The sequence below is a fragment of the Scophthalmus maximus genome, chromosome 22 (genome assembly GCF_022379125.1).
Source record: "Scophthalmus maximus strain ysfricsl-2021 chromosome 22, ASM2237912v1, whole genome shotgun sequence".
NCBI lineage: Eukaryota > Metazoa > Chordata > Actinopteri > Pleuronectiformes > Scophthalmidae > Scophthalmus > Scophthalmus maximus.
The window spans coordinates 9,440,622-9,453,310 of record NC_061536.1 but is presented as its reverse complement, the minus strand read 5'-3'; the positions used below and the strand labels follow the sequence as shown (position 1 = coordinate 9,453,310).

The following is a 12,689-nucleotide window of genomic DNA, read 5'->3' as shown; positions in this document are numbered from 1 at the left end:
GGAGAATACAGGGTTTTAGGCACTTCCATATTGGCCTGGTGACTGCATCCATTTTTATAAAGTATAGACATACATGGCCCTTACAGGCGTCTCCTCCATTTTCTCTGGTACCAGTGTGATAAGTGCTGCCTTGTGTGATTGGTTGCCTGAAAAGGAGGCACAGACTATGCCTCTCTGAATAGTCTGGAGGTTTTCAAAAAGAAGGAGAAAGAAAAACATCAAAAAAAAAGGTGGAGAGCTTTGCAAAATGACCCTGGATGTGTGGACATTTCTGTAACCACTTGCCAAGTTAAAAACTGAGCATTTCCGTCTCACTGCATTCATTTTAGCTGTTGCTTACAAATGATACACCGCGTACAAATCATGGCAAAAAACTCTATCGTCAGAAAGTTCTTATTTTTGTCCACATGGTCAGAGTGGCGATGTTTTTCTAGCTGTCTGGTTTGAGAATAAATAAAAGGTGCAGAAGGTAGGGCAGAGCGAGAGGAAAAGGGAGTGGCAGTGAATGCACGACGGGGGCCAACAATCTGAGGTGTGGAGGACTCCGTTTAAGTTTGTGCCAGGGGACATATCTTTGAAGACTGGAAGAAACTTCATTTTATTCTTGAATGATTTACTGCTTTTGTTGCAATTATCAAAAAATGGTTTGATCAAAGTTGGCTAGCACTCCAAAAGGCACATTGAGTTTGCAGACCTGATGTAATTCAGCAGATCACCGATCTCGTTTTCATGACAGATGATTCATGTCATACTCACCAGGGGCTCCTTTGTATCTTACGAAATCAGCTGTAATGCATGCTCCTGTAGTTAACATAAGGACATCTATTTAAAACAAATTGCAGTATAGATACAGACACTAATTAAACAGCATTAGCCAATAATAACAGCTGAGAGAAACTGTGTAAACTAAAATGGCCAATACCAGAAGGGTTCTTTGCAGAACTGTGAGACAGCAGAGAGTTGGTTGTAATTTGTAAAGATGCTCTACAGAGCAAAGATAAATAGTAAATCCTTGTTGGAGTCATCCAACTTGTAAATTTCATAGACATTTCGCAGCAGCAATTATGTTATACCGTTGTGCAATTAAAAATGTTAGTTTGTGTACGGGGTTGGCCATCTTCTAACCAGGTGTGACTAAGCTTGTTATGCAACACGTGGCCAAATAATGATATGATGATGTCGGAGGCACATGTTTGGCAATCCTGCAGTTGATATCTGCAGGTGGCACTGTGTCTGTGTCTGTGTGTGTGTGTGTGTGTGTGTGTGTGTGTGTGTGTCGTGTGTGTGTCGTGTGTGTGTGTTGGGAATGGGCCAGAAAAAATGTTTGAACATTTCACAATCATGTTTATACACACCAACACTAACTGCACAACCTGTTACACCAACTACAGCTGAATCACACTTAACCTGTAACATTTTATGTGGCCACTTTTTCTTGATAATAAAGACGGCTTTAACGGTCAGATTAATTGTTTATATTTCAAATACGCTAAGCTGTTCAGTTAAAGTTAAAAGGGTTATCAAACATATAAAGTATAGTTTGATACCACCAGGTTTTGTTTTTCTAATATTAGGGAACTGGGCCTTTGAAGAAGTCAATCTCTTTCAGTGTAAAGTATACAGTAGGTAATCTATCATGCTGCTCCTTCAGTCCAGACAATACGACCCATTGACTGAAGCCACAGGATTTGAATCAACATGACCTGGTAACCTCTCAGACAAGTGGGCCTGCTGCAAATGTTTACCTTTCCCTTTGTGAGGGAGGCAAGAGCAAGTACACACAGCAAGGACCCATGCGGTGAATGCTTGGGTCTGACAGATGACCGCAGCTGATGCGTCTGATGTGTGATGGTTAACGGGAGGTGGTAAACATCATCAGTGGGAATTAACATCCCACTGTGCGCGAGTGACCTTCTATTCATTTACAGCAAGCTGCTGCTGAGCAGAGACCCCCACCCCCCATTCAAACAAAGAAACATCTCCTGCATTGTTTGAATTTCCTCCAGCAAATGAAGCTACATCGAAACTTCATCTATTATATGCCTTACACCCCGTACAGAATATACCACTCTGTTTTTATTGATTCATTAGAAGTTTCACTTGTTAAAAAATTTCACCAACTTAAATGTTTCGGAAAAAGTCACACATTTATTAGCATTTTCCTCAGTAAGATCATGTCGGAAGGTTCAAAGCACAGACTTAATGTTCAATAACCTGCTTATTACAACCAAAAACCAACATAAACATAGCTGTTAGAATCTAAGATGGGGGGAAAAAAAGGAAAAACAACACTCAGTGTTGACATGAAAAAACGAAAGCACATTTTGTTTTTCTGATGAACAATGTGACATCATGGCAGTCATTATCATCAGTATTTTGAAAGTTCACTTGAATGTGACAGTGACAGGCTTTGTCTCAACCACCGACAATGTTCCTTAACACCTCCCTTCCTCTAGCAGCCGAGCCAGGGGTCCTCTCTGTTTGTCCTGGAGATGAAGCTAATTTTCCTGGCCATTTCCATGTGGTAGATCCGCCGACAGCTCTCGAAGCTCTTCCGCTGTCGCTCTCGGCAGGGCTTCTCAAAGTAGCGCTTGCGCTTCACCGCTTCGACAATCCCTTCCTGATTCAGGACCCTGGAATATTTTTTGAGAAAATGCGTTGAATAGCCTGGACTTGGGTTGCATTTAAAACCCTATTTTCAACAGGTAAATGGTAGAAGCCTAACTGATTAAACTGACATAGGCACAGACACTGGACCTTTGGCAAGATGGTTGCAATCGGACATACAGAACACTTCAAAATCAATTCATAAACATTTTTTAAAAACATGCATTTCATTTGAATCCTTTTACCCTTTTGCAATTATGTTTGATGGTTTAATTTATTGTGTATTGTTTAGTTAAATATTTAGTTTTGCAATTTTCATCATACAACACATTATGATCAAATTATTTAAAAAACACAGAGACTACAACTTTTTCAACCCAAATTTTGGATTTTTTTTTCTACTTTAATTTCAAATTTCAAATCTGCCAATGAGACTTTTCACAGACGTATCATTATCGGTGTTCATGTTTGCCAATATAAGAAAAACATTTTGGTATTATTTGCAATTACATATATTTTACAGAATACTGTAAATATAGTAGAAAAGATGTGCATTTGTATTGTCTTAATTACGTTTCTAAATATTTGGTTGAATTTGTGTTTTCTTTTTCACCATAGCTTTTTTATGATAAAGTTTGTGGCTAGATATTATGCCTCGATTACATGTCTTTGTCATAAGGGTTTGATAACTATATCCACGTTGGTCGGGCTCACTGCAGCGTGTGTAACCACATGTTCCCCACTTTGTTATGGTGCTTATGCTGCTGCAAAAGAATTCCACTGTAGAGTTGTCGTCATTTCATCTACTTGAGCGTGTATCTGTCGAAACATCGCACAACTATTCGAGCAGTGACACCAACTGCGCAGCCGCAGCTCCGTGACATTGAGCGGAAGGCTAACGTTAGCTCGGGTGACGTTAGCTCGTCATCCACAACACAACAACAAACTCTGCCTCGTGTCTTGTGTTAGATAGGGCGACTCTTACCTGTTGAGATTCTGGTACGCTGCATTAATGTTGCCATCCTGAACCATCACTGTCCGCGCAACGAAGCGAAGGTGCCTCGACATGATGACAACGATGTCCACTGTAAAAATGCGCCCGACGCGAAACACCTAAGTCGAAAAGGTTCCGGGTGCCAGATAGCCCTGGTGCACAGATCAACACTAGGTGACGCTACACTCAACCTTTCTCGTCAGTGGCCTCGGTCCTGTTCTGGGGTTGGATTTATACTGTACAGAGATGAAAATGAATTACACGGACAGCGAATGATTACTATTTTATACACACTTGAACCCGAATAGCCTGTATCCTTGGCGACCTCAACGAGTAAATGTAACGAGCAAAGGTTTTAGAAAAGCTTAATTAGATCAAAAATAATCACAAGCTTTTTATCAATCATGTAACTTCATACAAAGTGCAGTGAAAAGTGCAGGGGGGAATTATGGAATCATCATTATTTACCTTTAAAGAAAAAGCACCAAGTCTTCTACATAAACTTTTGTTGTTCCAAACTCTGGGGGAACTTGCGTCAGTTCATTTGTGTCTTCTGTCTCTTCACGTGATCCCAGACTGACTCCATGATGTTGAGATCGGGACTCTGTGGGGGCCATATATCATCCGTTGCGGGGCTCCTTGTTTTTGTTATTACTGAAATAGTTTTTTGTGACTGTTTGGGGTCACTGTCAATCATACCAATCACACTCCTTCCTGCTGGTGTTGGAAAAGTAGCATCTGAATGACCTAAAACTTTTGCACATAGTCAAGAAAAGAAAGATACGAATGACTCATCGGCAGAAGCCGTCTATATAAAGGGATCACAGATCTGTTGTCATAGCAACAGGGCCAGCAGTGTCTAGTGTTATCCTTTCATCTAGGCAATTCTCCTCGTCTTCTTCTTCTTCTGCTTCTTCTTCTTATTCCCGAGCTTCTGTTGTCCTCTGCTTATCTCAGTGTGAGATCAGCCAGCAGTGAAGGGTATGTCTGCTGTGCATTCATAATGCGCTGTTATGTGTCCTTGTTATGTGTCCTTCCTCTGAATGAAATAAACAACAAGGTTGATTCCCATGTTGCTGTGACTCAGTAGGGCACTGTGTGCACACGGTGCCACGGGGAGGAATGCTGAGACAACCTGCACAGATAGCATCACGATGCATGAATGCACTGCTCGTGTTTCCAGAGGCGTCCTTCTCTGATCTCGACCTGATGAAATATTCTTGGCAGTGAGTAAATATGTGAGGACAAAGAGAATGAGTGTATATTATAACATGGGGGAAAATTAAGTTTGCATCGAGAGGTTTTATTCAAGCCCTCGGGGTGCCATGATTAAAATACACATCCATGACAATACGTGAGGTAAAATGTCTTAAAAAAACTATTATTCATTTACTCTAAGATTCTTAACTTTAACCTTTTTTTCCTCTTCTGTCTTCAGCATTGTATTTGAGAAAAAGTAGGGTTTTTTAATCAAAAATATGCTCTACAGCAAATAAAGACTAACTGACATTTTTCATATAATGTAAAATATTACCTTATCAATGTCTAATTTTTAACCTCTATCATTAAATGTGTTGAGTTGTATCCAATGCTGTTTCACACGGGTACTTCCAGTAAGATCTTATACCTACATGCTGAAAATGTATCTTGTCACACTTTGATTTTTCTGTCATAGTTATACTTTATGTAATGCACACCCTGCTTTGGCATCAATAAGGCAAACCCAACTTTGGAAATTAAAAGATACTCTAATTACAGCTGGCAATAAAATGTGTTAAATATCCAGATTGGATGTTTTTTAACAAGATTACATGAGCACCTGGTGTTTACATTTATCTTCAGGTGACAACTCTGGTGTCTTGTATCAGTCAGTTACATATCAGTCACATAATAAATAATAAAGTAAAATAATTGACACTACAATGTAAAATAAATTCAATGCATGATGATATATAAAGATTCAGCAATATTAAAAAAAAACAGTTTGTCTGTGGCAGAGTATAAATTGCAGACGCACAGTCGATTGCACGTGAAGTGATTCAAAGTGCCAGAGGTAAACAGTGTCATATGTCTGTTTGTCTCCAAACATCACATGTAACCCGCTACTGTCCAGTTCAGATAAAGACAGGATGAGATGGCAACACGAGGCCAGTGTCGACCAAATGGAACTGATGCACCATTGTGATGTTTGATTGTCATGATTAAACTCGTCAGTTTGAAATTGTAGAGTGAAAATGCTGATGGCACTTTGCCTCCAGCTGGATGTCTTATCTTTTGCCCCTTTCATTACTACCCCCCCCCCCCCCCCCCCCCCCCCCCCCCCCCCCCCCCCCCCCCCCCCACTCCGGAGCTGAACACATTAAACTCTGATATATCTGATTTCACATCCAACATCTTAGAAAACTTAACACATGGCTTCAGGTTCCATTATTACTATTTATTTTTTTTCATAATTATTATTATCAGGTAAGTGGGACTAACATGGCACCGACCTATAAAAACCATTCACACCTTTTCTTATTATCCGAGCCGGATCTACATCAAGGGACTTACTGGAAGCGCACTTTCCAGCTCGTATCCAAATCTTTCACCACGCTGACAGAGGTGGGGGGGCACAGACAGAACCGGGGGGAAAGTCCCTCCCTGCCGTCGGCCTCTGCATTGGCTGGATCGGCATCAGAACCAGCCGAGCTGTGAGCCAATGAGTGCAGAGGCAGATGCAGGGCAGAGAGGAGACAGAGACTGTTGCAGACCGGGTAACGGAGCGGTGGGACAGACATCTACCGGAGGAGGCTGCAGTCAGAGTCGTCCTCTTTACCTGCGAGAAAAATAATAATAATAATAATAATAATAATACAAAAAAAAATCACTTGTGCAACTGCTTGCATCGAAATGGAGAACAAAGTCACAGATTTCTCGGGAAAATGGAAAATGAGGTCTTCGGAAAATTTCGAGGAACTTTTGAAAGCGCTGGGTAAGTGAGTGAGCAAGAGAAGGAGCATTATGTAAACGCAATAAATACATAAGTAAAGCCAAAATCGTTTTCTAGCAAAAGACAGGGTTGCGTCCCTTTTTATATATCAAAAATGCATTACTTTACTTGTTTTGGCTGAAACTTTTCAAACTTTGTTGCCACTTTAGCTGCATGTCGTCATCTAGTTTATCATCGACCACGCAGGTCCATTGTTAAAATGCAACATGAATAAAGGAAGGAAAGAGATGCATCTCCTTTACAAAAGACCTGTCAGTCATTTTGTGGCATTGTCAGCTGGTTATCCACTTGGCGGAGAGGTCAACTGGGGAACCAAAGTGCTCTGAAGTGACTCTGTGGTTACATCGATTTGCTCCTGTCCTGTCTAACCCATGTTCTGTGAATTCTGTCATGTCAGGTATGAGGCCGAATAGGTTCCAGTTGAAAGTCCTCTTTTTTTTGGGGGGGGGGGGGGGGGGGCAGGAAAGAAGGGTCAGATGAGGGCCAGCCAGTGGCATCCATTAAAAATCTGAAGACAAATAGCCTATGGAGGAATGTTAGATTAGACTCATCTGAAGCAGGGTCCTCCTCATGCGGTTGTAATTAGAGCCAGTGTAAACGGAACTAAGCCTTGACATGGGCCCCAGCAGCCAGCCGGCACTGAGAACGACTCTCCTTCTCTACCCTGGGCCTCTCTGAGCCAGTCTGGGACTGTATGTGTGTGTGTGTGTGTGTGTGTGTGTGTGTGTGTGTGTGTGTGTGTGTGTGTGTGTGAGAGTGTGTTGCCTGCTTTTGTACCCCACCGTGATCAAATATGGTTTGAATTGAATCGCATTAGTTGGATAGTCTCTCTGAAGCCAGTGCAGCTCGCATAGACAATGCCAAGAACGTATGGGTCAATTGTCAGTTTGCGTTATGTTTGACTTTTATTTAACATCACATCACATCTCTATCGACCCGGGACATAGACGATGACATAAGCAATAAGTTTCAGCCTGGTTGTATTTTGCACATCAGTGACTTGGCTATTTTTCCAACAGGTCACAACCCTCTGTTGGAAATCCTGCTATATTTTTCCTCTTGCTGAATAAATCCATGGATGAGTGGGGCCTGTCAGGCCATGACACAGGCCCACTGACTTAACATTTCTTGTTAGAAAAATCAATCAAATGATTGCACAGAGACAAAAAAAAAAGGACACAAAACAACCACAGTGAGATGGAAAAGGGTTAAAGAATACAAAAAAGACACAAAGCGACTACAAAATCCCCACAAAAGATACTCAAAAGGGCCATAAAGTGATGCAAAACAACCCCAAATAGACACAAAGTGACTATAAAAGAGATGCAAAACAAGTACAGACATGCAGAAGGACTACTACAAAATAAGCACAAAGACACAATGAGACGCAAAATTACCATCAATTTGCATCTCTTTCACTAATAAATCACCCATTCTATAGTAATCTTCAAATGTTCCATCAACAACTGAAGAAATTGGAACAGTTGTCTTTTGGCCTCCACATGAGACAGAAACAGAACTGAAGTTTATAAGATCACTCGATTCAAATAATAAGAAAAAAAAGAAGAAATAAAAGTTTTCACCGTTTTGCATTTTTGGCGTTCGCAAAGCCATCACAAAGAATGTCCATCTCTTTTCAACATCAAACAAAACAAACCAACTGAGAACAGATGAACCTGGTGAACTCAGACTATCAAGACGCCAAAGACATTTGTCTGACAGTAATTTCAGTGGATGATCACTGACTTTTGTTTCAGGGTAAACTGTGTTTTTGTAGGGTTTTTTTTGTAGCTTTGTTGGTTCTTGTTTCTGCACGCCAGAGAGTCAAGAATGCACCTCTTTTTATGCAAACTGTGCCTTTAATAATAGCGCAGTTATTAGTGGTAAAGGAATATACAAGTGGATTTGCTTGTTGTAACCCATCCATCCATCCATCCATCCAACCATTAGCTCTACATCTAATCCTCCGAGGGTCACAGGGGGGTGGAACCAGTCCCAGCCTAACCCCTAACCTAGCTATCAAGCACATATCCCAAATGCTTTACATTACTGGCAAACGTCTGTTGAAGCATACCATAAGTTATGACTTGTGACCAAGAAATTTATCACAGTGAGCGTTTTATTGCCTTGTGGTTTTGGTTTTTCAAAAGAATGTTATTATTGTGTGGCAATGCAGCAGCATTGCATTCATAACTCTTGTTCTAGGAAACCCAAATGTAGTAGATAGACAATGAACAGACTGGATTTGGTTGTTACGGCTGTGTGACTGGTGACTCGCAAATATCAGATGACATAGATTTATTGAACTACAAGCACAGAAATAAATGCCCTACTCGTAGCTGCTGTACCACATAGTGATCATGTAACGCCAAAGTCAATCTCTCAAAGTGCTGAAATATCCACTGTGATGGAATAGCTACTAAGCAAACATCAGATGTCCGCAATGTTATACTACTTGTAATATGTTCTGATTAAAGTCAGTGTTGTTTGAGATAAAACACACTACAAGTGTCAGCTCAACATCTCTTCTGCTTGTGGGTGGTCAGGTGTGAATGTGTTCCTGAGGAAGATTGCGGTGAGAGCGGCCTCCAGCCCAGCAGTGGAAATCACCCAGCAGGGGGAAAGTCTGTCCATCAAGACGTCCACCAGCGTCCGCACCACCCATGTCTCCTTCACCGTGGGACAGTCCTTCAACGAGACCACAGTGGACGGACGTCCCTGCACGGTACGCACCTCTTTACTTCCCATAAGAAAACATTCCTGTATAATGTCAATACATACCGACCAGCATTTGGCCAAGGACAGCCTGTCTAGCCACAGTTCTGCACAGACGAAGCATATGGAAATAATCTGCGTGCGACTCCACCAGTCATTCCTGGTGAAAGTGCATGGATCTGTTCTTCATTTCTGCATGCTGAGTGAGTGGTGAAGCACAGAGTTCCTGACGGACCTGCAGCCATTGGCACACTGAGCTGCAGTTATGATGAAACCCTCCCTTTGCCATAACTTCAGTCAGTGTCCAAAGCACCTAAATGACGTCAGTTATCAACGCTCTCCCTGCAGAGTTTTCCAAAGTGGGAAACAGACAGCAAGATCGTCTGTGAACAGACGCTACAGAAAGGCGATGGAACCGTGACGGCGTGGACCCGAGAGCTGACCAATGACGGAGAACTGATATTGGTTAGTAAGCAATTTAAACTGAAATGACGGCCATAGTCTAAGAGCTTTACAGTTTTATCTGGTGATGATTGTTAACTAAGGCTAACAGTTTGGCAAGCCATCTTGGAATGATGCAGGAACTCCTCCAAGTCAAATTGATTGGTAGTTTTCTTGTTTTTCCCAATCTGCATCGTGACATTTTATTTAAAAAAAAACGACAAATATTATCCTCATGGTGACGCTAAACAGAATGTCAGGGGATCACCAAAGTCGTGATAAATCCACTAAGGGTCATTAATATCTGTACCAAAGTTCCTAAAAGTTTTTGAGATAGTTTAGCCTTGACCAAAATGGTGGATTGATCAACATTGCCATCACACGAACCAGGCACGGTCCTGCTTGATTCTTCTGCTTTATTTCTTTTGCTTTGTATAGTTCATCAGAGAACCATCTGACCACTTACCTCCACAGAGAATCTGGGCCAAAAGCCATGAACAACTCATTTGCACTTTGCAAGCAGAAGGGTCCTTCTGATGAGTCACAGAGCTAATTAAAATGACAAAGCAAATGTCACGATGAGGGATTTTCCACTTGTTTGAATGATTAATAAAGCAGTTTATTATTCATCATTATTCCCCATCTATTAACTAATGTAAAATTCCCCTTATAGACCTCATCAAGTTTCAACTCTGTTCCATTGTTGCTGTTTCCTTTCAGACAATGACCGCCGGGGATGTTGTCTGCACCAGAGTTTATGAGAGGGAATGAAGACATTTTTGGAGACCATCCTACAATACTCATGTTTTGTGCCTCGAGCAACGTTCACATTTACTCACCTAGCTTTCTATTGTCGTCCTACTCCCAGCCCGTCAGATGTTAATGAAAATGTCAGTCAGTTTACACGAATGTATGTTTGGCACACTTGCCTTTTAACACCAAAGCTGAATTTACTCTTTATGTGTCTTACAGAAATGCCACATTCCTTTTTAAAAAGCTAAATTGCAGTGACTTAATCCCCTTTTCCAGTTGTTAATAAAGTGTTTTATATGAATTTACTGTTTGGTGATTTCTTTTCAAACACTCATTCTTCATGCTGCCTCCTCCCTGCACCTCCTATTCCCTCGCCGTCCGACTACATATCACTTTACATCGCTGTCCGCCATCCACTCTCTGGATACGCTGATTATTCCTACCCCCCCCCCCCCCCCCCATCTTTCCTATCCCTTGTCCTCTGTGTGCTCTCTGTCATCTTAGCTCACTACAATATGTATTCAATTATTTTAAAAAAGGGCCCAAAGACAATTCATATTTTGTAAACTCTGCTTTGAGAGATACTTTGGCAAAGCCAAGGAAGGAAATGGGGAGTGGAAAGGAAAATGAGTGAGGGAACGGGAGAGGGCAGCCATGAGAAAACAATTTCATAACATCAGGGGAGAAGGTTATACTTCTTTCCAGCTGTACCTCTTTTTAGAATGAGCTCAATAAAAAAATCCCCCACCACCCCTTTCTCTCTGGCTTTGCACTGAGGTACAAAGTGTTGAGTGACTTCCCCCTCCCACTTTCCAGCTGTTCTCTCTGAAAAACCCACTTTTCAACGTAATGTTGTAAGGTGGAAAGAAAACATGCAAAACACGAGCCGAAGCGAGAGCACCATCGGCTAAAAATGATGGATTTACCATCCCTTCAGAGTCCCCAAAGTCTGTCCTTCATGCAGCTAAAACTCAACACCACAGTTCAGTGTGACACAGCCTTCACCTTGCCTTGAAAGTTGGTCAGTCAGGGTCTCTCAGGCACTTCCCGAGGAGAGCACTGCTTTGGTTCACATGCAGGCAGTGATGGTTTTTCCAGGATTTCAAACAGTGCAGAGACAAGTGCCTCATGTGAAGTGCTTCCCGGTTTCTTATACACAGTGTGCTGAGCACACAGCAGGAGAGCTGGGCCTCCTCCAGGATGAACCTTCTCAAAAAGTTCAATGGGTAAATGTGTCTGCGTGTGCGTGCAGGAATGGTGGCAAGTACCGATGCAAAAATGCACAATGGCAACTGAGAGACCTGCATTTACATCAGTAAAAGTACAGACGTATTAGCAGTATAATGTTATCATAACGTATAATTTGTTCTGTGTACTCACGAGGCATCATGATAATTTGACCCCTTCGAGCCTCAAACAGTCACTTAAATAGACCATCTGAGAAGTTTTGAGGGGAAATCTCTCCTTGGTGGAACATCTACCAACTCGTAAACATCTAAATGTGCCAAAGAGCCCAAACCAGACACAGTTTTTTTCCCCCCCGAGGGGTCACATGTCAAAAAAGTGTGAAGCCTCTGGCTTAATGCATTATTTTCTATAAACTTGTCATATGTAAAAGCTTTATCTGTAAATGCTATAAATGTAGTGCAGTAAAGAGTGTCAAATTTGCATCTGAAATTTGGTGAAGCTTAAAGTTGTGTAACAGCACAGTATTAGAGTAAATGCATTTCTTTCCACTACTGTTTTGCAGTTTGTGTCTGCGTGCAAGAAGAAGAGTGAAACGATTAGGTGTGTCCAGGTCTGCATGGCTTATACGACTTTGTCCATCATGTTTTTATGTCTCACAGGCATGTGCATATTTTTTTAATGGTCCCACTGACAACTAAGTTATTGTGTAAATGCTCATCTGATACGTAAGGCTTTATAACTGCACTCTGGAGGGCATTTCAAGTTCCTAGCTATTTGCATTGGCATTACACACACAGAGACACACACACACCAGCACACAAAAAATGCCTGATTCTGTGTAAATGACTGCTCTGACGAATGGTTGTTTGCCTCATAGGAACAGTCCAAACCACCCAGTCCCTCCTTGTTAGCTTGGGTCACTTTTCCGCACACAACTGTTATGCCAATTCATTCCTCAGGCAGTGATGTCATGGAGCCTTGCAGTGCTCGATTGGCTTG

At 41.7% G+C, this 12,689-nt stretch overlaps 2 protein-coding genes across 2 annotated transcripts; one reads left to right on the top strand and one right to left on the bottom strand.

The window, feature by feature from the left end:
* Positions 1-2,128: 2,128 nt before the first annotated feature.
* Positions 2,129-3,749, bottom strand: mrps21 (mitochondrial ribosomal protein S21). Its single transcript, XM_035620940.2, has 2 exons — positions 3,593-3,749; positions 2,129-2,633 (listed from the first exon to the last, which is right to left on the bottom strand). Exons 1-2 carry the CDS (start codon positions 3,673-3,675, stop codon positions 2,453-2,455), a joined length of 264 nt encoding a protein of 87 aa, XP_035476833.1. The 5' UTR covers positions 3,676-3,749; the 3' UTR covers positions 2,129-2,452.
* Positions 3,750-6,306: 2,557 nt separating this feature from the next.
* crabp2b (cellular retinoic acid binding protein 2, b) lies at positions 6,307-10,803 on the top strand. Its single transcript, XM_035620938.2, has 4 exons — positions 6,307-6,575; positions 9,140-9,318; positions 9,657-9,773; positions 10,470-10,803. Exons 1-4 carry the CDS (start codon positions 6,494-6,496, stop codon positions 10,518-10,520), a joined length of 429 nt encoding a protein of 142 aa, XP_035476831.1. The 5' UTR covers positions 6,307-6,493; the 3' UTR covers positions 10,521-10,803.
* The last annotated feature ends 1,886 nt before the right edge of the window (positions 10,804-12,689 follow it).